The sequence below is a fragment of the Halichoeres trimaculatus genome, unplaced genomic scaffold (assembly GCF_033239565.1).
Source record: "Halichoeres trimaculatus isolate MK-OKI-2021-1 unplaced genomic scaffold, fHalTri1.1 fHalTri1_scaffold_18, whole genome shotgun sequence".
NCBI lineage: Eukaryota > Metazoa > Chordata > Actinopteri > Labriformes > Labridae > Halichoeres > Halichoeres trimaculatus.
Genome location: NW_027437196.1, coordinates 13859023 through 13885970, shown reverse-complemented (window position 1 = coordinate 13885970; position 26948 = coordinate 13859023). Strand labels below are relative to the sequence as shown.

The following is a 26948-nucleotide window of genomic DNA, read 5'->3' as shown; positions in this document are numbered from 1 at the left end:
TACATAGTAAACATTTTTTATAATTCTTTTTTTTCATTATTTATTCATAGTGCACATAATTTTACATTATTTCTGGTAATGAAACTTAAAGAAATCCGGAGTAGCCACTCGGGAGCCGAAAGAACCGACTCTCTTAAAATAACCTAAATTCTCACCTGTATACTTACGAGGTGACTCGGGTGGGAGGATTCATGGAATACTTTTGAACCAATCGGATTACATAGATTACTGTAGATAGGTTGTGATCACATAACGCTACCATTGGTTATTACTTTTGATTGACAGACATCTCTACCAATTTTATTTGAGCTTGCAAAGAAAGCTTTCTTCTGATTTGGTTACTCGTCAGTCATTTATACATTATGGTCCAGTCATATTGACAGAAAGCCTGTGTACGTTTGTTGTAATAGCCCACGTATGCCGGCGCAGTCATATCCAGCCGAGCTGCAGGGATCTTATGGAAAACGGGATGTGCTAGATAACAAAGCAGCTGCACCCTTTGACGTGCTAGAGAACCCAAACACTTTTCACAAGCAGCTAGCTAAGGAAGCAAAGTAAAGAAAGAGGCGCAGGCCTAGCGTTTGTGAAACTGTGTAGTTACATTTGGTTTAATGTGCCTCCGGAACTCTGCTGTTTTTACTTCATTTTTCATCCACAGCTGAAGTCCTCCGAGGTTGTCTGATGGTTTTACTGAAAACTGAAAAGAAGGTATGCTATCATTGTCAGGGCACGTTAGCCGACCTAGCTTAGCTGCCAGTTCGCCTCTTGTCCACAGGGCGTGATTTAAGGTGAGGTTGGGGGTCGTGGAAAGTGTCTTTCAATATTAGTATTTTAGCACACGACTATGAAGCTGTAGTGTTAGCAGCATGACGCTCTTTAAACAAAACCATATCCCTTCAGAATTGCCAAAAGCATACATGCTAGGCTAATATAATGATAACCTCTGTATAACCGTTATTATTTGGAAACTTAGCTTGAAAACATTCACCTATCAGTCAGATATTTTGCTTCACATCTTGAGGGTACTTATGTATTTGCGTAGAAAATGGAGCAAATCACAGCAACGTGGTCTTGGGAAATGGGACAGTTGTAAAAGTTTGTAGTCGGCAGCTGTCGGGATACTTCAAGCTACAATGTTACACTGTCACACTTTTTTTGTACCAAATTTGAAAATAAATGAATAAATAAATAAAAAATGTAAATGAGTGACCAGAAAAAAAGTTATATTTCTAAGGCCAACCCTGAAATTTTTAATATTAGGTTCATGTTTGACTCCTTTGGTGTTCATATATACCTAAGACATCCTACAGTGTTTGTACAGCACTAACTTACCTGGTTGATTTTTTTCCCCCTCAGTAAAGAGAAGAGGTTGGTTTGATGAGTGTGACACCAAGACAAGAGGCACCATGAGTGCGGAGATGGATGCACTGACCGTGGTGAACCAGCTGCGAGATCTTGCTGCAGACCCCCTCAATCGAAGAGCCATAGTTGAAGACCAAGGCTGTCTTCCAGGTCTTATCCTGTTCCTAGACCACCCCAACCCACAAGTAGTCTACTCTGCCCTATTGGTAAGTCGCAGTTGGTTGTTGACACTTGTTGTTGACAGTTTACTGCATCTCTAGGTCAAATAGTCTTTTTGAACAGCCTGACTGGTTCCCCCCCTCCGCCCCGCTCTCCAGCAGAGATAACTAAAGGCCATTCCTCCCTCTGCTGGACCTCAGCCCACTGTCAAAGGTGACATGTGGTGGCATTTAAGCAGCAACATGTTTCAAAACACTGCACAACTGTGACATCTGCTGTCTGTATTTTCCTTGAAAAGACAAAGGATACATCAATACCTCTTACTTACAGAAACTCTTATCTACAGTTTGTGACTTCTACTGTAAGTCCATATATAAGTGGCCTTATGTAACAGATGACTGTAACCAGTGAAGTGTAAACGAGCACTTTTTGTGTGTGTATTCATGTAGGTTATGTAATATTTCATCATTTCACACGCTCATTCATTTTTTAAAGGCTTTCTCCTTTATGCATCAGAAATAGTCCATCCGTCAGACTTTGGATGGATAACGGCTGCTCTTGTCCTTGCAGGCTGTGCGCTACCTGGCAGAATGTCGAGCCAACAGGGAGAAGATGAAGGGCGAGCTGGGCATGATGCTGAGTTTGCAGAACGTCATGCAGAAGCAAGTCCCTGTCATTACAACATCTCTCTCTAAACCCCCCCTCCCACACACACATACACACAGTCACACACACACAGTCACACATGCTCACTGTGCACTTTCTTAACAGAAAACCTTAACCTGGGATTTCTTTTGTTTTGCGTGGATAATGTGTGCCAGTCTGCAGATTTTCCTGTCAGGGTGATGCCCTTTATCCGGCCTGTCAGGATGACTGTGATTAAAGTTGAGTTAGAGTAGGGTGGGAAACGGTTAAAACTGCTGTTTCTGCATATCACAGATTTTAATTCACCTTGCCACCTCTCCACAATTTCTTGATGAGTCAACTTGCACATTTTTTACTGATGTGAGCTCATATTTGCCCTTCTTTAGCAGAGGAGTAAGCAGGTTTTTTTTTTTACACTCACGGTATCTTCTCAGTGTAGTTTTGACTTTTTCAAGAGCATTTTTCACACTCTAAACTCTTTTTCTTCACTAATGCATAATGAGCACACCATGGTCATCCATTCAGGGTCATAGACGGGTCTGGTTTGAGGAGGTGTTCTGCTCCAGATAGCACCTCTTACCACAGGGTGTGTTGTAGTTTTGTTAAGCTGCTCCTCATCATTAGCACCCTGACAGGAACAGACCTTTGTTCAAGTAGTGGCTGTAGCTTGTGGCACAGCTCCCCTTGCCCTGTAGTTGGCTAGTCACTTAAGCTTCTCATGAAAGGCATGAAGATGAGCCTCGCAGCTACAAGCAGCAGCCTTCCAGGCTCTGACTTTGGCTAGAGGTCGATCATACCCGCACAAAGTGGGAACACACTGTTGAGAGGGGAGCGCGGAGCATTGTCGCACCAAACAGGTGTGAATACCACTTTCATTCCTTCAATGCATGAAGGTCTAAAGCTTAAGAAGCTGTAGCTTCTTGTTAATACACGCAAGTGATACATCGCTTATGGAGAGTGTTAGTCTCGCTGAAAGGCTGACATGCTTCCATAGAATCTGGACGCCCCAAGATCCCAGAGGGCACTCATTCCAGACAGCTGATGTCTTATGTGGTTACAATAGACCAAATGATGGCTTAGTGACAGACAAGGCCAGTGTTGCCTGCTGGTAAATCTCAGGATCCCTCACAAAATATCTGCAGCTGTAGCTGACCTTACATGGATTTCTCCTGCAAACCAGCTGCCCACTAAAATATTCCACTCAGCTTTGTTTTTTTTTTTCCCTTAAAGGGCATAAAAAGCATGACTGAAGTGCAGACTTGGCTCAACAAGCATGTAATGAATGAGGTGTGAAAAATTGCAGCCTTGTCTTTTGTCACGCTTGATATTTGTGGCACAAAGATATTTTTTTTTGCACATCTTTCCCCAAATGATTGGTCCATCTTGGGACAGTTATTTACAAAGAAAACAAAGATAGCACAGTTGTTTTGCTGTTTTCAAGTGCACAAGATTTAAACCACCTGTTCTAGGCATAAATAATAACTATAAATAACTGCACGTTGTTACAACTGTTGCTAATTTGCATTAAAGTCCAACACATCAGCATCATGACTTTTACATCATCAGCCTCTTCACAAGTTATTCCCTGTTGAAACTCTCCTCCTCATCATCTCATTGTTTTACGCTCTCTTTCACAAAGGAGCACATCACCTGGGGAGACCAAACTGCTGGCCTCTGAGATCTACGAGATCTTGCAGTCAGCTGGTCAAGAAGAAGCCGAGCAGGCTGAGGCTGCAGCAGCCTCCTGTCGGCGTAAAGCCCACTTCTTCCTGGGCTCCAGCAACAAGAGGGCCAAAACTGTGGTGCTCCACATCGACGGACTGGACGACCCTGTAAGTGTCCACAGAGCACATTCAGGACACGGCGAACGTCTGCTCATTTCTTTTGGGGTTTTTGCCTTTGCTGTTGTTTTCATGACAGCGGTGTCAGGGTAACTTAGCAGTGTCTATCCAGCACAGGATGGGGGGACGGAGGAGTCGGGTTATAAATGTCAGCCATTGAACAGCAGGATGCTGAGATTGAACCTGAACGCTGCTCTGCAGGAAGCTCTCACCTAGCCAGATTATATTACAGCAGACAGACGGCCTCTGGTGGGCTGCAGCGCTATCTCTGCAGCAGAAACACACAACGCTGTGGCAGCTGGGAGGCGTAGCCACACCACTTGCATTTCTCAAAAGGATGTTTTACATGCACAGAAATATTTCACAAGATGCTTTCTCTCACATTTGTCTTTACTACATCAGGACGTATTCTGCGTGATTAAATCTTCCGGTTTACTGCAGTGCTGTACACCTCTGAGTCATGTACGTGGCACATTGGCCTTCCGCTTACTTCTCATCTGTTTCCCTTCCAATGTCAGGCTCGGAGGGGTCTTTGTGAGGAGGCGTTGCTGAAGATTCGGGGGGTCATCAGCTTCACCTTCCAGATGGCTGTGAAGAGATGTGTTGTCAGGGTCCGCTCTGACCTTAAAGCTGACGTAAGTGTCTGCCCCAAGGCAAGAATCATGCAGGAACTTAGGGATACATGATACTGGGGATTTAAAAAAAATAACATATCATCGCAGTCTCGTTTGTTGGCATCAGAGTTTTTCATCATTTAAATACATTAAAAATATTTTCATAAATGTAGGCGGACAGTGCTGACAGTGAGGAACCTGGAGAAGCATGGTCATGGTTTAATGTGTTACCCTGGTTACCCATGACATTCAGCCAAGAAAGAAAAAGAAAATCCTTTTTTACAATGTCAAGATTTACTCATCGCTTTATGAAGAGTTAAATGATATGCTCCTTTACTGTGTGCTGGTCTTTAGTTCTTAATAACAAGCACTGGCAGTGCTACATGTATTTAAGAATCTTTAGTTCTGATTTTTGAGTAACTTGTGCTTTAAAGGTCCTGTCTGTGACACTCACTTCCAGAAGCCCAGTTTTACTGCTCATCTATTTATTTTAGATGTAATACCCACAAATGATTAATGGGTACATATGACATGTTAGTAATGCACACAATGTAGCAGCATTTAAAATAAAAAAACAATAAATTTCACTCTAGAAAAATGATAAACAGTTCCCAATATAAATTGAAATAGCTGAAGTGCCACACTGTTAAGCCTGTTAACTAAATATTTTTCAGTTTTGACTTTTCATAGTGTTTTGTCAAAGTTGGATGCTCAGCTTGTGGAGATTTACATTTTCATTTTTTGAAACAACAAAAAATGTCATTTTTTCCCCTTCCTAGCCTGTAATCCAAGAAAAAGGCTAAACCCTAATGGAATACCATTTTTTGCTTATAAACAATTAAAAAACATTTTATGATGCTATATTGCCTTTATGTAGTGCACTGAAAGATGGCAATTATTTATTAATCTGATATCCAGATGTCAAAGTTGCTATTTTTCCATCAGGGGTTTTAGAAGTAAAGATTTTAGATATGGAATCAAACATTTTTCCAGAAGGAGAAAAAAAACAATCTAATCTGTCGTACTATGAGGATTTTTTGTTTGAAGATTTTAAGCCGGGATTTTTGCTTCAAAAATCTTTTTTTTTTCTTAAATGTAAATCCTTCATTTTAGACTTTGTTTATGAGCAGGGTTGGACAAAAATTGAGATTTCAGTTCTTCAGAATAAATCTGAAAAACTGACCCATATGCGATGTGCATTTTTTTGAGAAATATGGCTCCTGATATGGTCTGTAGACAACATCATCGTTCAACTTTTCTAAATGATCTGATGTTAAAAAAAGAAAACTGAAAATCACAAAAATTGGAACTATCAAGGAATTGCTATTTAAATCAAATCGCCACCCTAGAGGTCGTAAAAGAAATGAATCGGGAGAATAGCATATCGTTCTGGTCCTACTGTTCAGTCAGAAAATGCTTACTTTGCCTGGTTAGAACATGTTATCTGGTGTCAGGACATCAGATTATCACGAGGGTATTTCATAGAGATCTTTTTGTTGGTCAGTTGATAATGTAGATGCTTTGTTAATTTGACACGACTGGCTTTGGTTATTGCACTTTATATTTTGCATACTGCTAAAGATGTCCTCAGTAACTGTCTTTTTTTACTGGTTATTAAGATTTTTCCTCCAAATGTCTCAAAACTCAAAACAGTTAAAGCAGTTATATTTTTCATCATGTTGGGGAATTTTTCCATTTCGTGGATGCTGCTGTTTAAGAAAATTTAAGCATTAGAGGCACAAGGAATAATGGATGTCATAACTAAAATGTTTTTTTTCTATCAGATGCACAAACTAACATTTATATCGGCTGATGAACAATGATGTCACTCAAAATCTTATATTTATTATAAATCCTCACAAGGAGCATCCTCTCCATACATTCGAACAAAAGTGTTCCCTCTCCCTGCAGGCGTTGGGCACAGCCATCAACTCCACCAAAGTAATGACGGCTCAGCAGGTGGTGAAGACAGAGGATGGAGGCGAGGTAAGACTAGTTTTTATGAGAAAAAGAAAAAATCTGTTTGGTTTACAGTAATTTACTCTAATCTCAGAGATCACTGAGGAGATTAGTATGCTCACTGTATGTGGCGTGTCTCCCTGCACGGGGAGTGGAGCCGCCCTTGCCTGTGGCTGAGACTTATTCACACTGACATGATTAGCTAGTCACATGTCTGCCTCAGCCTGTGGGCTAGTTGCTTTTTGCCAAACACATCAACGTCCCAGTTGCACCATTTAGGAGAGTGTGCACTTGATTTGGGGCTTTAACCAAATTTATCAGAGAGGTCTAATCTGCTTCATGTTTGGTTTCTAATCTGCAGAGGAGATGGTTCTGAATTAAATTGTTTCTTGAATATTTGAAGGTAGCTGCAAAGATTTATTTGTTGCCATACATAATGTAGCCAGCAGGGGTCAGACCTGGCTCAGTCTTGTTACTTGATTCCAGCTCACGGTTTCTTGGCTCTGAGGAAATTTCTGATTTTAAGGACATAAAATGATTTTATTATTATAACTTAAATTACTTTTTGAACTCATCATTTTTTCTTCTCTCTTTGTGCAGCTGATTGTTCCATTCCAGGAGGGCTCTGCCGTGCCGGTAGAGGAGAACTTAGACATCCCAGACTACCTGCCTGAGGAGGAAAGCCCGTCCCAGGAGCAGGACAAAGCAGTGACACGCGTCGGCTCCATCACCGACGGCATGGGCTGGCTCAGCACGGCCGCCAACTTCCTGACGCGCTCCTTTTACTGGTGACCACTTCCACCACTGTGTTCCTCTCCTCGCTCCCTGGTTCTCTCTAAGGTACCATCCAGCTGCAGCCTTAGCCTCTCTCAGCCCTGACGCGGACTAAGCCCTGCCTCATAGCCTCACATTAGTCTAGATTCCCCTCTGCAGAGCACACAGAGCTCCGGCTTCGTGCAACAAGTGCTGGACTGCCAAGTGGAACCTGCAATAACTTAAAACTTCTGTATATATCAAGCTACAAATCCCACCACTGGCTGTATGCGCACAACTATATTATCGCTGCATATGTTTCTCACAAGACATAGCCAGAGGACTTTGCATCAGCCAAAGCCAAATAACATCCTGGAAATGTGTATCGCCGACATGTGGCAGGCATATTTAATTTTTCTGCGGCTGATTTTGAGTACACGAAAACAGGGAGTTCCTTTATTTCTGTTGCATGATTTCATGATGTCTTTTCCTTCTCTTCCTCTTCAACTTTACTTTTACTACATTTGTTTTTCTTTAATGTCCAAAGGAAATCATTTTACCCTCTTTTTTCAGTTTTATCAGCTTGCTATGACTCTTTGTGCCAATCTCGCCTCATGCCTGGAACCTGATTTTTGTTTGTGCCTTTTTTTGACTTTTACTTTAATATTGATTTTTCATTACTCAATTAACAGAGTGAAGAACTCAGAGCATGTCGGAGAGCATTTGTGCTTCCTTAGCAGCAGCAGCAGCCAGCTTTAGCCAGTAACAGACTTCACTTCAGTAGAACTTGTAAACGTAGACACCAGCAGGAGGCTGCAGCTCAGTCAGCCACTGTCTCACATGCATCCGACTGTTTGTTACTTCTTGAAAGAGGAACTCATCAGAACTGACTGACAGCTCTTTCAGTTATTTGCACAGACTTTAGGCTACCTCTGCTTCCAGCTTTCTATCTCACATTATTAGCATCCTGTTCTCCTGTAGTTTTAGTCAAATCTTTGATCTGCATGGTGAAGACAAACTCAATAGCTGTCTATTTTGCTACCTGGGCTTCCTATGACATTTTTACAGTATTGTAGCTCCATCTGTGCAGCGCAGATTTCATTTTAGCCAGCAGTGTCCTTACAGCGAAAATCATGTCGGTGCACAAACAAATACACACATACTGGGACTCACTAGTACATTTATTTAAGTTGTGCATACTGGAACAAAAGTTTGGGTGATGTAAATTTTGTAAATGGTGCCTGATTGCTCCAAAATCTCCAACCTTACATGTGAAGGACCTTTTTTTTTTCTTTTGTCGTCCTGGTTTGCTTTTTTCTCGAGGTTGTAGCAGCCAATGCTAACACCCTCAGTGTGTTTTCTTCTTTTTCTTCTTTTTCCCTATGAACCCCCTGACTCACACCAGGTTTAATTATGATCTACTCTGACTTCTGTGAGTGTCATCAATAATTATTACATACCGTGCTGACCAGGCGACTTTTATTGTTCAGTTGGTACGCAGACGTCACTGTGGGTTGAGGTCAAACAGATCAAGGAGTGACCTGAATAACCTGAATGGAGAGTGGACGTTCTCTTTAAAAGCAATAATATATTCTTTGCGTTAAATGTAGTGATAACAGATCAGCCTTTAAATGTACTGGTTTGGAACATTGTTTTGGTTTAAAGTGAACCTCTTCATCATCAGTATTATTATTTCCATCTTTGCATGAAAGGATCTCTGAGTTGCATCCTGTCATTTCATTTTTTATTTGGCGCCTCAGCTCATAATGCCAGGAAATACTTGAACATTGTTTCTTAGAGTTGTCATGATGTGCTGATCAAAGTGTAAAATGATCTTAACTGTTCATTAACCGCGCTGTAAGGTTGACACAAAACAACAAACTAAGCCCTCAAAAATGTAACTTTCATGTGTACAGACTTCATGCGTCTGCCTTCAAATGTAATATAATGTAATCATAGAACTGTAGATTCCAGTACACTGTTAATGCAAATTATGATAAACAGAAAATCTAAATGTGTGTCGTGCTTTTTATTTTCATTGTGGAGAGTATCACCAGTGATCCTGACATTTCTTTGTCAAATCAATTTGCCGAAAGCCTCAAACGTTCTCAGCTAACAAAGGGAGAAATTCAGTCTTCTGTTTCTGTGCCTAAGTGAGGAGCCCCAGGGTGGCCCCGTGGTTTGACCACCACCTCCCCCCAGCCTTGTTGCTGGTAGGCAGACAGGCAGAGGCAGCAGCCAGTCCCAGCTGGAGGCCCTGAAGCCACTGATGCTGCTGCTGCTGCTGCTGCAATGAAACGCTGTGCCAAGCTAGAGGGGAGGCCTTCACTGACCTGCTGTAATATCATCTGGGTGGAAGGGGACTAAAGAGCATGTATAATTACATTTTAGACACAAATTGTAATCTCTTGTTTGTGTTACATAAAAAGATCTTCCAGTGGAGCTTTTTTACAGCAGTTTTATCCAGGAAACTACAGTCCCACAAAAAATTAACCTCTTTATTTAAATGGATGTAATATGTATATGCTAACATCTCAAAGGGTAGCTTCTTTGGTGCAGCTGTTGAGTCATGCAGCTGTGTGTTCTGTTTTCAGCAGTTAAATAACCACATACCTCCATACCATCTTCTTTCTAACATGTTCCCACCTAAAGGTCAGTTTAGCTGTAATCTGGTTCAACTTCAAACACCCTCTCCCTTGTTGCATGTTTAAAAAAAACAACTGTGTTTGCAGCATGAAAGGGGCCTACAAGGCCTCAAACTCGAGCAGCTTAGACTTCTCACTCACCACCACTAGAGAGAGACAGTAAGCCTGACAAGGAATGAGAGTTATGAAGTGTGGGGTCCAGAGTATAATCTGATGTAAACACTTGTCTGTAATGAGATGACCTGGGATTTCTGATGCAATCAAGAGACATGCTAAAAAAAGATTTCCATCTGGTCACATTAGACTTGTCGACCTGTGCAGCCGTGATGTAGGTTTAAGCTGTTATAACACACCTGTCTCAAGAATGCCTGAGCATGCATCTTCAGATTTAGTCTATCATTTAAAAGGCTTCATATCCTGACTTGTAATAATATTTGTCCTCTTTGCAGAGTTCCTCCGTAGAAAATAACAGAGGCTCATTTCGAGATGAAAAGCCCCAGAAATACCACTTTCACTCCTTGACTTGTTGGGATGAGACGCCTCCTCATTCCATTTCCACCTCTCCATCAGATAAAACACAATCAGGCTGTCCTGTTCTCTGCAGGCTCTATCAGCACACGTGCATAAATGTGCAGTCGGTATCATCCTCCCACCTGTGTGTATTTGCATGGTTAATCTGGGTGCAGGAGGGAGGGAGGGGCTGATAGGGGCGTCTCGCGGCCTCGCGCTCTCTTGAGGGATTTTATTGGAGGTTCAGCTCCCAGTCAATGGGATCAGCCGTAAATCCCGCTCACGGTGTGGCAGGAAATGATGTGACTCCGGCAATTTATGTCAAATAACTTTTGAGGATGTGTGAGTGTAGCGATCAGCGCACCGGGGGCGGTGATAACTCTTGCGCAGGGGGGACTCCGGTGCACATTTAATTGAGACATTTTTCTTTATCTGCAGCGGAGCGGCGCTGCCGTGTTGTTGTGTAACGAGATGTAATGTCTCTCTTTATACGGGGGTCAACATCCGGGATGAGGGAAGGTCACGGGCTGACTGTTTGAGCATCCAATTTGCTCACGTAATACGCGCTCTGCAGGGAGCTGGGTAAGACACACAGGATTAAGTTACACAGTCCACACATCACACTCAGACAATGGGACACAATACATCCTTATTCCTTTATATGTAAGAGGAACATGGCTTTTATATGCTCGGAGCCAATTCCCTCAGGAGCAAACCAACATTTGTTCATGGTGAAACAACTCTTTCATAAAGTCACTTTTTATGAATAGCTTAGTTACCTCTGCTAAAGAGGTTATGTTTTTGGGAGGATTTGTCTGTTTGTCTGTGAACAACATAACTTAAAAAGGAACAAACGGATCTTGATAAGATTTTCAGGAAATGTTCAAAATGGGATAAGGAAGAAGTGATTAAATTTTGGAGGTGATCTGGATCACCATCTGGATCTAGAATTTTTTTTTTAAGGATTCTTTATCATTGTGAGATAGGGCCGTTTTCACCATATGTGTACATAACTCCACGGTAATAGGTTGGATTGTTGTGCAAAACAATACAAGACAAGGTCACCATAATTTCTTACTGTTATTAAAGTACGATTCAGATCCTGGCAATATTCTGGATGCTAAGATCCGTAATATGAAAAATGTGCTGGGTCATCATAATTTCCAACACTGTCAGGTAACAAATGATCGTACAAACCTGCAACTAACACCAAATTGTAGCAGACAATCTGAGCACTTTTCTAGTTATTCATTGTTTTCGGCTTGGTCACTAGTCCTCAACAAGAGCCAACTTTGATTAGCAGGCATGTATTACCCACTCTGATTTGTAACAGTACTCTCAATTCACACCACTAACCATTACTCAATGCTCACTGGTTTCCAGATGTTGCTTTAGCAATACTTCAGGGCCTTTAGAGACTGTACTGACAGCACGGGTGTCGATGTTAAAAATCATCCTTTTGTAAATACTTCAAGTGAATGATGTGAAAAAAGTAACATTTTTAATGCATATGGAGAAACAGCAAACAACTGTTAGTAAAATTAGAGGCAGTTATTAGTGTGCAGCTTCAGGTTACTTCAGGTGTTCAAGCTGGTCAAAAAAATAGTGAAAGATATAGACAATCACATGCGACACGCTAAACAAAAGTTAAATTCAAGGTGATGACAGTGAAGCTCTGTGAAACACGGAGGACCTAACTGTGTGCACATGAGGCCAGATGATATGACAGATACTCCCTGGCAGAGGAGGCACAAAAATCAAGTTTAAATACATAAAGTCATAGCATGAAGCAAAACTAAGCTATGGAAATAAGTTTTACTTTTATTTTAATGATGAACTCACAGTAATTGGCATCAACATCTGTCTTTAAATAATTTCCATCAATGATTTGAATTCAAAGCGGACATAGGAAGGCTCTAAAGACCCGCTGCAGCCACAATAATTCATGCTGCTTTGCTCAGTAGATATCAGGTCCAAATAATCTCTAAGCCAGCTTTTATCAAAACAATTTAGTTTCCTCACTTTCCAATTCACAAGTTATGTCAGTTTTACAAATAGAAAAGCTAATTTTAACAAGTGCTTTTAGTAGTCATTCACTTTGTCCTGCATTCTGATAGAGCTGCTGTTCAAATGAAGATGTTACTATGGGGTTGTAATCATAATCACGTTTTATTAAATTAACTATTGTTTATGCACTACAAAAAGTAAAATCAAGTAAAATCAAGAAGTTATGTCTTATTATTAAAAAAAATGTCTTTTAGACTTAATATGATCCACATTCATCTGACATATCTTAAAAAGAAGTTTTCTTGTCAATAGGATAAGAAAAGTTTGGTTGTCAAGTTTCCTGAAATAAGATCAATGTCTTGATACAAGAAACTAAACTTACCTGATGAACATATCTTTTCATTCTTTAAAATCATTTTTAATCATTTTATTTTGAAATTAAACATTTTCCGGACTTGTATAGCAAATATGGCTCATATGAGATGTAATAAGATAGTTTATAAATAGATAATGACATAAATCTTTGCTTAGATTTTCAGTTCTTGCACTCCAAACCTTGTCCCTTGTGGTTAAATGATCTGAATGGTTTAAAATTAGTTAATTTTTTTTGTTTTGTTTTCTTTCAACTCAAAGTTTCTTGTTACGGATTGATAAATCATTATATTGACAGTTACCTAGACATAAGTAGAAGATTTTTTGCGCTTTAATTAGTGTTCAATATGTTATTCCAGAGTGTGAGTTGTGAATTGTGTAACTGTTGCTCAAAATGTGGTGTTGAAATTTGTGCATTAAGTGGTGTGGTAAGTAAATTACTGTTTCTGATACTATTAGATTGTTCTTACTGATCTTAAAAGAGAATGATAGAATGATTTCACGGGTCAAGGTACATTTTTACTTTGGTTTTCTGATTTGTAAGGATGGACTTCTCTAGGGTCGGTACGATATGCTATTCTCGCGATTTCATTCTACTACGATTTTTGGGGGGCAGATTCGGTATAAATTGCGATTGTTCGATATTTACTATTTTTGAGATTTTTAGGTTGCTTTTTTTTAACTCCAGACTATGTGAAAAAGTTAAATGATGATAACAGTGTCTACAGACTATATCAGGAGCCATATTTTCCCACAAAATGCCTATCACGTGAGTCAGAGACAAAAACATTTTACCCTCTGCTGGAGGAAAGTTGTCACTTTTTCCCAATCCAGTTTCTAAAATAAGACTCAAATGAAGAAACTGAAAAAATAAAATAAAAATAACATATATTTATATATTTATATATATATATATATATATATATATATATATATATATACAAAGAGTCCCGATTTTGATACTGTCAAACAAAAAAATCGCAATATATCGATTTTCTTTTTTTTTTTCCCACCCCATAGAGTTCACACTATAAGCCAGTCATGTTGAACATAAATTTGCAGAATGAAGAAATAAGCCTTTATATGATGGAGGATAGAAGTTAAATCAGAAGTATGACTAATAGCACTCTTAGGTACAGCGGATATTATAAACGTAAGTATAGGCTCTCATTCAGCTGCTGGGAATAATGCATTAACAAGCAACATTTCTAAAAAAGTACACATCAATCTCATCAGGGTCTAATGCAATAGTATATAAAAATCTAAAATCTTAGATCAATACCCAAATACAGAAATTTGCTTACTGTAGGCCCATCTGGGCTTATTTTAATGCCTGGAACCAGATAATTACTTTTTACCTTTATTAAATTCTGTGTTGCATAAGTCCTGCATTGCTCATCTTTGTGTGTACTCCTCCTCGTGCAGCATCCTGCATGGGGCCCTTGATGAGATGCATGTACACACAGGCTGCAGCTCATAATTGTGGCCACAGCTCATTACTGTTCCCAGGATGATTTGGATCCAAACGAGGGGTGGGGGGGTGTCTCGTCCTCTGACACTGCTTCACCGTCCGCCTGCAGACAACCACTCCAGGCGCTGATTGGTGGGATGAAATATCGCCGCTGAAAATTAAAAGGTCCCAGTGTCAAAATAATTCATGATATGCATATCTTCCCGCGGCTTGATGAAACCGCTGATATCTGGATTAGGCGGATAATAAAAGCGATCAGGCTGCAGTTAAACTGTTTCAGCAGAGGGAGAGTGGGGGGGTCTTCTTCTTTTGTGTCAGGAGAGCTGGGCTGCAGGGTCAAGATACAACAAGTGTGTGTGTGTGTATGTGTGTGTGTGTGTGCACATGAACCCCTGTCTACCACACTCACCCAGACCTGTGATTTGAATATCTGCTGTAATTGTCCCAAAACGGCTCATCAGTGGATCTGCCTGCTGCCATTAGGGGCCAACAATATGGTGTGACATTCAAATTCCCCCTCTATGACAGGTTATTAGGAGCCCCAAGCAGCCGGCACATAATTAAGCACCGTAACGTTGACCTGTAATATGAAGTGATGGCTCAGGCTTGTATGAAATAGGTGCTTTGGTAAAACACTGAGGGGATTTTTAACACAAGTGATCATAAAAAGAAGACAGCTGTCAGTGAAAAATTCAACTCCTATAGAGGCAAATTACACAGAGTCTGATTTTATAACTGGAAAGAAAAAACTCCATACCAGCTGCCATGGCAACAGCTGACAGATTAGAGAGTGAGATCATCAGTGTGGTTCAATATCACCAAAAGTGATAAATCTAAGTGTGTGTTCCTCTATATTTGATCATGTCGGTTTATGTTATACAATTCACTTATACTCTGTTTTTTATCCACATGGATGTTTGGCTGTGTGAACAAATCCTCCAGTCCAAAAAAAAGAGGAGAGAGAAAGAGAAATAGAGGAACAAACAACCTGAGAAAAAAAAATCAACGTGTGACTTTCATATGTGACACTAAAACGCCTATTACACAACTTAAGACATGCTGTCGGAGGCCCCCGCTTTCCCCTTTAGAACAAGTGGACGTTGTGATGAGCAACGGACCCATCTGCTGTGCCCTCTCCTCCAACTGGTGTGTGAATATGATGTAGTGTGTAGGTGCCATTTCCAAGTCGCAGTATAATAACAGTGGTACCTGAAAATATCCTTAAATGATAACGTTTCGTGTGTTACAGCACCAAAATGAGACACAGTTATGCTTTCTGTGCATCAAAGGTTTGCTTTCTTTTTTAAAAGAGGCTTGGTGCATGTAAAACAAACACTGCACAAGTTTTACGAGTGTTTCTGCTGCTTTTCACAGACCCCACACACCGAGGCAGAGCTCAGCTTTATGTTCAACTGTAGGCCAGAGGCCTGTGTAATAATAGTGGGTTTGTGGCAGGGTTGCTGAACAGAAGGTCTGCACTCCCCTCCCTCCTCTTCCTCCCCTCTCCATCTCTCTCCCTTTCTCTCTCCATCCCCCCTCCTCCCTCCCCCCTTTCATAACGGTGGCAGATGGCTGCAGATGAATCCCTCATAATCATGTCAGGACGGCTCCTCCGATCCCAATTCATCTCTTTAAACACATTTCATCAGACGGAGAATTACACAAAGATAAAGGCGGCCGGCAGACAACAAAAGCACACAAAGATTGTCCTTGCAAACAAGTGTTCTTAGTCCCTAACACCACTTAATCATTCGTGCTCCTGTTATTGCTCCTCACCCCCTGTGCAATCAACTCTACCCCATTTTGCTGCTCTGCCTCTCACTCTTTCACTCTTATTTATGTTTTCCCACACTGTTAATTGTCTCCATCCCCTGCCGCTGTCTGTCCTTATTAAGCATAAATCTTTCTAACAAGCTCTCCTCTCATCCCTGTCACTGCCTTTTTAAAAAAAACAGGTGTGTAAAATCCTCTCCTCCCCTCATTGAGTCTCTGTTTCCGATGGCTGCCCTCTTTGCGAGGGTGATAATTTGCCACAAAGTGAATTGTGATTTTTCTCTCCCCCACATCCTCCCTCCCTGCCCCCCCTCCTGCTGTGACCCTGTGTCACACCATCCGCATGATGCCGTTAATTGTGGATCAGGTGAAGTTTGTCTCACCTCATTTCAGGGCCATGCTCTGCTAGGGCCATTCTCCACCACTCAAAGGCCACATAATTTCACAGCCTCCTACTTCTCATTAATCCCTCCTGAGTGGCTGCTCTCCCAGTTCCAGATCACAGATTTGTTTTGCTCTTGTTTTCTGACTCACTGCCCTCCTTGCCCCACCCACTCCTCCCCTCTGCCTTCAGATTAACCCCTTTAGTGAGACCCCTTTTCCGGCTCTCCAGAGTGCTTTCCTCCCAACCACTTCCAAATAATGACATTAAAGTCTTTTATTTTCCTACACCTCCTTGTTTTCTTACTTTTTTTCTCCTTCGCAAGATTCTCTTTGTTATCTACCTTCCTCTAGAGTCTTCTTTGTGACATGAACAGGCGTTTGTGGTGTCTGCTTTTAATGCCAGTATCACCTCTCCTTCCAAAAACAACTCCACAGCCGGCTGCATTGAACATTGGGCTGTTAAAACCTGCCATCTCCAGCCTAATAAATATCAAGTGACACATTTAACAAAACAATAGCAACTGAAGAAAAAGCTGTGTGTGTGTGTGTTTGTGTCTCGGCACATGTGCACGTGTGCGACCACTTCCTCATTCCTTCTCTGCTAAACTTTTTTTTGTTGATTTATAAATTATTCATGAGCAAAAAGCTGAAGATCTCTCATTAACATAAAATAACAATTTGCTAATTTATGGAAACTCCTAATTACTTGCCTTATTTGCCACGGCCGTATCAAATATTCATAAATGTGTGATTATTTCTTTGTTTCCACTGTCTTTTTGTTTCAGCTATTTCTTTCCCAAATAGCAGCGAACCGGCATGTGCAATGTGCAAACCGATGAGGACAGAGTGCATGCCTTTTTATAATTGCTGTCTTTCAATAAATCTTTATTTTACATCATACGTAAGTTTATTTAGCCTCCTTGTGGATGCTTAAGATTTGAAACCCTGTTAGAAAGGTCAAGGGTTATGCTGTGAATGAACGAAATGAAGATTTCTGGTGTGAATCAAATTTTCTCTGATTTAAGAGCTCCACATCCCCAAATAAGAGTCCTCTTGAGGTCAATTTTAAAACAAAAGGCTTTCACTTTGGATTTCTAAAAGAATATTTGAAGTTTAAAAAAACACGGCATAAACTTTCATTTTAAAGCAGAGAAATAATAAAGACAAAGAAAAAACCTCTGACTACAAGCTTGTAAATTGTGCTGCTGCAGCTTCGTTTTATTCCAACCCAAAATCAAAAATGCATTCAATCATTTGGCTCCCATCCAGAACTAATCATTTCATTTTCCATCCTGTAGCCTGGAACTCCGCTTTCACTCCGGTTCATTTTGATTTACTCAGAAGTGGAAAAAAAAAGAAAGAAAAAAAAACACAGCGTGCAGGGGAGATGAGTCTATCTTTAAATACGTGCTCTTGTTGTCAGAGGAGGAAGTCTCAGCCAAGTTCTTGGGAGGAGAAGCGGGGTCTTGGATCCCATCTGGGACGGCTAGATGAGGTCTCTCGCTGTCACCGCGTCTGTTGTCAAGGCTGCGTTTAACCTCAAATTTATGACTTTGTTATATCAGAATTAATTACACATATTTCTCCCAAAGTGAGTGACGTTGACAAAAATGCTAAGCACAGGCAATTTAGCTCTATTTGCGGATTAATTTGGGCCCACCTGTGATGCTTGGTGTGCTAAGTAGGTACATCAGTTTTAATTACAGGCCTCGCAGAGTGGGTTTAGTTAAATTACAGTATTAATTATCACATTTACCAAATATCAAAGTGACAAACGGTTGCAGAGGAGCTCTTCCCTCAAACCTCCTGTTTCTCCAGACGATGCTTCGCTCCTGTCCTTCAAACAACCCTCAGACAGGTGGATGTGATGGAGGGCTGTGTTTCTGAAGAACATCCGCCTTCATTTATCAACTTCCACTGTCTGCCAGAAGTCAAACCTCATGGATTTTGACACTTCCTGCTACCACACACGCGCACACACAAAGTTCCTGTGAAAAGTCTTTTGCCTTAATGAAATTAGTTTTGTTTCTGGAAACAAAGGAAACACACAGCAAGGATCTAAAGCTGTTACTGTCATTGTTAAGGAAGAATAAGTGGCCTTTGTCCACGTCATTACCCTCTTCATTCAGTCTGTTACATTAATCTCTTCAAGGATAATATGATTCATGCTTGACTGCCACTTCATCGGCCTGTCTGAGAGGAAAGATCGACCTTTGACCCCCAGAGTCATTACAAATGTGAGACATATAGAGCCATCAGCGAGCAGTTAAAGACATTAATCTTCTGCATATTTATAAGAACTCAACATTATTATTTACACAAGCAAGAGCAGCTTTTGAAGAACTTGAAGTCTTTGATTTTTTTTAATCACGAGAGCAAATATTGGCGGTTTTTTTTAATATAGCAGGCAAGCAATATGTTCAGTCTTTAAAGCTGGGGCTAAATATTTGGGTAAATATGCTTTTTCATGTTTTTGATAGTCAGATGAGATGATAAAGACAAGTCTTGTGTTTGTAAACAACAGTTGAATTAATTTAGCTTAGCTTAGCATGAACACTGAAAAGAAGTGGGAAACAGCAATTAGAGCTGTTTTGATGCTGCTTTTTATATGAAACAGATTAAAATGAGCAGTGGGGTCTTTTTAAGGCTTACAAAAGCTAACAAGACCAGTTGCTGAGGGGCAGTCACTTTCTATATACGTTAACTTTTGATGACTGTGAGCAACTGCAAGAGCTAAGTAGCAGAGATAAGACGAGTTACAGCACAGAAAAGAAAACCCTTTAGTTACTTTTACCAAAGCAGATATTGACAGTGAGTGATACGTTTAACTACACAAAGCAAATTGTTTGTCAGAAACTGACTTATACAAAGTTCATCACGAGTCTTAAAGTGTAACCAAATCACGTCACTTGCCACAGAAAGTTTGCCGGGTAACCAGCAAAGATGTCAAGAAATCACTGCACACTGCCAATAAAATAAAACAGCAGGACAGAGAAGACTATGTGTAGAAAGTATAAAATTTTCTAATCGCAGCCCAGCTTTCTTGTGCTGATTTGAGAAAGACACTTTTGCGAAGTTTAGTGAATCTTATGTCGGTTTTCACCATGCTGCTCCCTTGTACTCAACCCCTACTCTGCTTATCTGGAGCAGAATGTTGCAGGAGTAGGAGCTACAACTGCTAACCTATCATTATTTGAATTATTTGGATAAGAAATAACTTCATACGTTATAAAGTCAGATACTATGTTTGAGAAAAAAACATTTCTAATCATTTTATTGTTTGGTCTTTGTACCATCTGTTGAGGTAGGAGTCATGGACTATACTGCAGCCCGCCAGAAGGGAGAGCTCTAAATCTGTTACCCTCATCTGTTAGTGAAAACTTGAGAAGTACATTTAAATACACTATTTTCATAAGCAATCAGTGTCCTCAACAAGGTGACACTTTTGGCTTAAATAATAGTTTTTCAGTCAATAGTTGATAACACGAGTTTTGTCTGTAGCTAGCAAATACAGAAAAATACTGTAGCCCATTCTGTAATCTACAAGCTTTATGAAGACTTGCTGATAGATTGCATGTAACTGACAAAAGAGGGAATGTCAGTCTGTATCATGACTTCAAATAAGTTCATGAATGCTAATCTCTGTATCAGCTGAATGTTAGAAATTGTTGGCTAACATGTTAGCTTTAAAGGATAATTTGTAAATTTCACCCTTCACCAAGCAGACCCTGTATTTTTTTTTTTTTTTTTTTTTTTTTTTTTGTAGAAAGAGTTAAAAACGTAAACATGGAGTGTATTATGCAACAAACAAATCATGGAAACAAACAAAAAAAAATGTTTCTGTTATTTTCAGCTCTTTCGGCTAGGAAAAGCTAGTTGGCTAGTGGCTTAAACTTCGCTTTGACTCAGCAGCCACTGTCAGAGAATAGCTGATTCTTTCGTGTAAGCTTTGGCAGTTTGGCATTTTATTTCAGAAACTTTTTACTTTTTTAGTGCTTGTTTCAATCCAGAAGAAAAAACAAAAAACAACATAAGCACAGTTCAGAGGTCCAGAGCAAAGCTGAAATGTGTCCAGGACTGGAACTGGACTGGAGAGACGGTCCTCATTTAGCCTTTGGCTGCTGTTCTCTCCCCCTCGAAGCACTATATTAATCATAATCACACAACACCATTAGACTATGTCATTCTATTAAAGAAATCACATTATCATACATTTCATTAATTAAACTCGAACCCAATCCATCCACTCTGAGGAGTCATTCAGAGCGAGAGGGCTGGAGATGGAGGTGGGTGAGTACAGAGAAGGAGGGGAAGGGGGAGGAAGGTGGCAGAGGGCAGGACGCTCCACCACTCCACTCACCCACTCTCCAAAGTGAAATCAAGGGGACGGATTTGCATGTCATGAGCACGGGGTGGGGTACAACTGGAGGCTTAGACAGTTGCAGTTGATGATGGAGGTGGAGTGGGGGATTCTGGGAAAAACAATCCTTCAGAGAAGTATCAGAATGATGGAGGAAAGCTAGAGGAGGAGATGGAGAAGAGTGTGACTCCCTCCTTACACGGTAATCACCAGCCAGGTCACAGGGTGATACAATAAGGGTGCAGAAGGTGCCATGTTGTCTCTCTGACACAAACACACTTCAAGTGGGTTTTAGGGGACATGAGTGTTACTGATGCCTCTCAGACAAGAAAACGTGAGCTTGTTCATGTCTATGCAGCTCAAGGCCATTTTTTAATGCTATCAGCCTCTGAAGTTGGGTCACTGATTTGTTTACACAGTAAAGTCTAAACAAATAATACATTTGGTTCAGTTTGGGATGATTGAAAAACAAACAGAGAACTTACCTGATACTTTATGCAGATGTACAGATATAAATGCTTTTATAAACAATATTTATCCACTTTAAGATTATCTGAATAGGTTTCCTTTAATCTAATTCAAATTTCAATCCTCCTTTTTTATTCATTCATTTATTTATTTATTTATTTATTTATTTATTTATTTATTTATTTATTTATTTATTTCAAGAGAAGAGGTGTTTTATAGCCGATGTCAAAGACATGAATATCTGTATGGAATGAAATTAAGCAGACATAAGAATTTGGTGTGAGATAGAGGGCACCTACTTATGACATTTTTGTTTTATTCTGACTTCAAATCAGAATTCTAAGTTTTCCCAGAAGTTTTTTAACAAAGGAAAACTTTTTTCCTCTGGATTCTGAGAATGAGGACAATGATTGGTTGAAGATTCCCTAGTCTTACAACAAAACTCTGAAAGTTCTGTCTTAAAAGTCTGATTTGAAATAGTTCAGACTTAAAAATAATATTTTTGATATTTGAAATAGATATTTTTTCAATTTCAGAATAATTTGTTAAATCATTGCTTGATTTCAAAATAAATAAATAAATAAATAAATAAATTAAAATCCAATAGCCTTATCATCTATAAAATCGTATTATTATTATTATTATTATTATTATTATTATTATTATTATTATTATTATTATTAATAATAATTAATTTATTTATTTTACTGGAGTTGCCAATAAATAATAATAAAGAAGTTGTGGTTAATTTACAAGAAAATGTTTTAGAAGTAATATAGATTGCTCTGTTTAATCTCCACTGTGTTTAAATGGAGCATTAAGGTTTTCTGAATAACATGCTTTTCTTTTTTTTTTTTAAAAAAAGGATAAATATTACACTTTATTCATACGACCCTGCTGCATCAGCTGTGACCACATAGTTTAGTGGTTCTGTTTCAACGTCATCCTCTTCTTCTTGGGACACATCTATCTGCACAATGTGCAGCATTTCTCCAGTCCTGCATTTCTTCTCTACATTGCGTCCATCTTTCCATCTGCGCCTCTTTCTCTCCCTCTTTCTCTCCTCCGCGCTCTGCGTCTCTCTGGGTCTGATTAGCATGTGTAGTGTATGTTCCGTCACGCTGTAGTGTTGACCTGTGCTGTCATCTCCCTGATTACCTCCCTGATTCACTTTCCTTGTTTAGTAATGTGCAATCAATCATAATCAATTAGCCAAAATGTTGAATCATTAAAACCATTATCATTAATTAAAATAATTATCACTTTCTGCCAATGCTTCATTACCAGTGTTGTCTAACGTGTCTGCCACACTGCAGACTTTTCTACTGCTGCTTTTTTTTTTTTTTGTGGAAGTCACATTTATAAAGTTTCTTTTGGAAGCATGCAAACAATCCCTGATTACTTCTGATGATAACTGTAGATTAGCTTAAATATGCACATTTATCAAACAGAAATAATAATGATTAATTGCATGTTTGGAAAATATACAAATATGATGAAATGATGGCCAAAGAAAAGTTTTTGTTTGTATAATTATGAAGGGGAAAGAATCTTGGAGTTGGAGTCTGTGGATCAGGTTTGTTTAAAAAAAATCCTCATAACTTGATCTGAAGTGTTTTCTTCCCGTCTCCATTCTCTCACGCTTGACCAGAAACTGTCTTTTCCTCCACCTCAGACCAAAGCAGGCCTGTTCCTTTAAAAGACAGAGCAGGGATGAGACAGGGGCACCTTAATGATGTGTAAACATCCAGAGAGAAGCAGAGCGCTCGTCTAAAAAGCCCCGAGGGAGGGATGAGGGAGGCAGACAGACATGCAGCTCACTTAGTCCTGCGCTGCCTCAACTGGAGCAGTGATTCCAGATGATTGTCAGCCTGCTTCTCTAACCTGGAATAGACCTGTCACTGCCTAACCCTCAATAATTGCTTGTGTCCAAATTTCCTTGAAAGTAGGTTTGGGGACCCCAGGGCTGTAAAGGGTGTAACTGAGTGGATGTGTGCGTAAAGAGTGCGTGTGTCTGTAAGGGCGTCTGCTTTTCCAGCTCAGCCCATTGGGCAAAGAAGGGTCTCCTCGCTCCCCTGCCTCCCCGCTGCCACTAAGGAGCATCACTCACTGCCACCTGGGGAAAGCAGGCGTCTCATTGGGGTCATGCCACCCCAGTGGAATGTGAGTCAAAAGGAAATGGGCCTGAACATTGCACAGTATCCCCAGTCTGAGCTCCATTAAGCCAGGCCTTCTGAGTTTGGGATGAATGTCCATTATTACGCACAGCAGAAAGGACCATCTACTGAGCTCACTGTGCTTCATATCCCACATCAGAGGAGAGAATGATGAGCCTGTAGATTCCACGAAGGAGTCTTAGACCACTCTTTACTTTTCAAACAAATCAGGCTTTTGTTTGATATTAAAGATGAATCAAAGAGGCGTCAGACATCAGAAAACATGCTACAAAGTGGGAGGGGTCTCAGTGCATGCAACGCCCCTCGCTGCACCTACGTGCCCTTAATCCTTTGCTGCAGCCCATCATGACCACCTGATTACTTTGTTCACAAATGGTCTCCAGGAATGGGATGTAATTGTGTCTCATTAAAGAGCTATGGAGTGTGACGAGAAGCCAGGTTTTCTCTAAAGGAGGACAGCAAAATGTCTCCGAAAGCAACATATGCGGTGTGTTCAGGAGCCGCTGTCACATGTAGAGACTGAGGAGGAACTAGGAGGAAGGAGTATTGTTTTCAGTGTGGAAGGTTTAGATTGGGAACTAAGACTAACTTAGTAGGGTTTTTTTAGCTATAAAGGCAAGGATTTCAGTCTAAACATTCAGGTAAAACAAGGAAAAATGTAATAAATGGGGGAAAAAAAGAGGAAATATCAATTCACTAAATTGTACTCCAACAAAGGTAACTTAGCAATCAACGAGACTTAATCAATACAGCTAAACCAATTCACAAACTTTACATATACGTATATATCCCATTGAACAAAACATAGAAATAATCGTTGTGACATCAACCTTTGGTTTCTAAAAGAGCACAACGAAGTCTAACAACTGAGTAGTCCTATTTTCTCTCTCCTTCTTCATTTGAGAAAACTAGAAAATTGGACAAAAGATGAAAATGAGGCCACAGAGGTCAAATCAACCATACTCAGTCTTAAAGCTACAATGAGGAGTTTTAAGATGGTCATAAAATAGACTAGATTTAATGTTGATGTCTCCACATGACTGACAAAAGCACACCAGACTATCATCAGCAAAAGGTATAATTTTACAGAGCTATTTCTGAAGCGAGAAACTACTGCTATGTCAAAACACAATTATAGCTTTAATGCTAACATTATCAATTCATAGAGATAAATATAAGATGACATATTTTTTTCCGGTGAATAAATCTAAGTAATATGAAGAGTATTATAAAGTGAGACCCCTAAAAAGCTATATTTGTCATAGATTACATTAAAAAAGACACTTATTTACTTACTTTCACAACTTTTCTGAGTCTGTTGGGAAAACTAACCTTTTTTAACTTTCGCTCTGGCTGTACTTCCATTGTGTTGTGACTTTTGCAAATCGCCTGACACCCATCAGCCACCGTACTGGAGCCTACCCCAGCTGTCTTCAGGCGGGAGGTGGGGAACACCCTGGACTGGTTGTCAGTCAGTCAGAGAAAAATGTGAAACTGCAGCGCTAACCGTTGCACCACCTTATAGTCTGAGGTGTATTAAATTTGTAAAAACAACAACAACAACAACAACAACAACAACAACAAAAAAAAAACTTTAACACCTGCTCCTTATTTTGTAACAATTTCCACACATTTATGTGTTCATTTGCTTTTTTAATACATTTTTATAAATTGTACAGAGACTTTATGGACACCCTGTACATTTAAGAGACAGCAGGCTGATTATTTCTGCTACAATCAACAGTGAAAAAACATCTGTAAAAAGATATGACAGAAGTTTTTCTCAAAGAGGGCCAAAATCATCATGAGCCAAAAGTTCCTCACAGTGGCTTTATTGTAATTAAAAACAGATAAGTTGATAAGAAAAAAAATGACGCTAACTGAATTGTTGTTGGTGGAATGGATCTAAGGTTTGAAGACTGAGCTGTATACATATATGAAAACACATTTAACATGGGCTCTTTTGGAATTTATGAGTTTTGTGAATGAATTTTTGCGCCAACTCCCAGTGGACACTCAAGGAACTGCTTTTTTTTTTTCTTATTACTTAAATCATGTAGGAGACAGGCTAACCTCTGCTTATCAAGCCTTTTTCATTTTTATTGATTTTTATTGATTTACTGTGGCTGGCAAAACATGTTAGAGTCAGTACCTACACATTTCTGTAAGAGGCAGTGTGTGTAAAGCAGAAGTAGAAAAAAATAAGATGAACACGGCCTATATATCTTTAAATAGTAATAAAGTGCCTGTAACACACACACACACACACACACACACACACACACACACACACACACACACACACACACACACACACACACACACACACACACACACACACACACATTAACCTCCTCACACAAAGGTAACAACTTTGCAACTATAGGAAAATAGATCAGAAAAACTACACAAAACAAAACAAAACAAGACAAAAACAAAACAAAACAAAAAAACAACAACAAAAAAACTAAACTAAACTAAACAAAAAATCAACAAAGAGCTAAATAAATAAAACAAAACAGTTAATGAGTAAATAAATTGCATTTTTTTCCACTTTTCTCTGAAGTGTGTTCACTTTTTTTTAGCCCTGGAGGTTGTCGCTTGGGTCTCACGTGTTGGTATCATATCACGTACAAAGCAAGCAAATCTAAATTTAATAAAAGCATCTACTGTATTTGATGTCAGGAATCCAGACATGCTGTAGCAGAATCAAATACTTGTTTGGAATTTATCATTACAGTTCTGCCGTCATGTAACCACAAAAACTCTGAACATGATGTTTGATGAAACTGTTTGACAAGAACAAGTGTCCAGAAAAAGACATCCCACTCTACCTCTGCCTGTTTGTGATGAAGGGCTCCTCTCGCTGTGAGAGTGAAAGAGACAGGCTGGGCTGGCTGTCATGTCATAAAGGATGCAGTCAGAGAGAGCAGACATGATTTCATGGCTAATGATTCCCACACTAATATCAGTGTGGGCTGCAGAGGGGGATAACCAAGTTGAGCTGTCTTAGCTCAAATGATTCAATTAGGCCAGCTGTCCCTATTTGTCATGGCTCAACTGGCTTCTAGATTACCTTTCCAGAGTGCATACGTGCCTCTGCATTGAACTTACCAGCTCAACAGTTTCAGAAAAAAAACTCAAAGGAAAAAAAGAGGGAATAAAGGAAGGAGCGGTGGAGGGGAAGAAATGAAACAAAGAATGCAGTAATAACCGTATTATCCACTTAAACGCCAGGGCCAATTATAGAGATAAATGTGACATTTTGTCTCATGGAGGATCTTTGTGGTGAAATCAGAAAAGAGCGTGCTGAAGAGATGCTATACACGGAAAGTGATCACTACAAGCCGGCGTGACAGCAGAAGAGGCAATGTGGAGGTCAAGAGATGAAAAGAGGGGAAGTGGAAGTCTTCTTCTTACTTATTTTAAACCTGTTTCCGTTTTAAAA

At 39.8% G+C, this 26948-nt stretch overlaps 1 protein-coding gene across 1 annotated transcript; it reads left to right on the top strand.

Moving 5' to 3' along the window:
- The first annotated feature begins 432 nt into the window (after positions 1–432).
- On the top strand, positions 433–9351 carry armc1 (armadillo repeat containing 1). The gene is made up of 7 exons (XM_074693866.1): positions 433–708; positions 1357–1568; positions 2092–2183; positions 3806–3998; positions 4526–4642; positions 6533–6607; positions 7181–9351. Exons 2-7 carry the CDS (start codon positions 1407–1409, stop codon positions 7370–7372), a joined length of 831 nt encoding a protein of 276 aa, XP_074549967.1. The 5' UTR covers positions 433–708; positions 1357–1406; the 3' UTR covers positions 7373–9351.
- Positions 9352–26948: the final 17597 nt, after the last annotated feature.

Bases quoted from the DNA above. Each gene is read 5' to 3' on its own strand.
- armc1 (XM_074693866.1), top strand. From the start codon at position 1,407: ATGAGTGCGGAGATGGATGCACTGACCGTGGTGAACCAGCTGCGAGAT. The intron at 1,569-2,091 runs GTAAGTCGCAGT...TTGTCCTTGCAG, and splicing joins TAGTCTACTCTGCCCTATTG to GCTGTGCGCTACCTGGCAGA. The intron at 3,999-4,525 runs GTAAGTGTCCAC...TTCCAATGTCAG, and splicing joins TCGACGGACTGGACGACCCT to GCTCGGAGGGGTCTTTGTGA.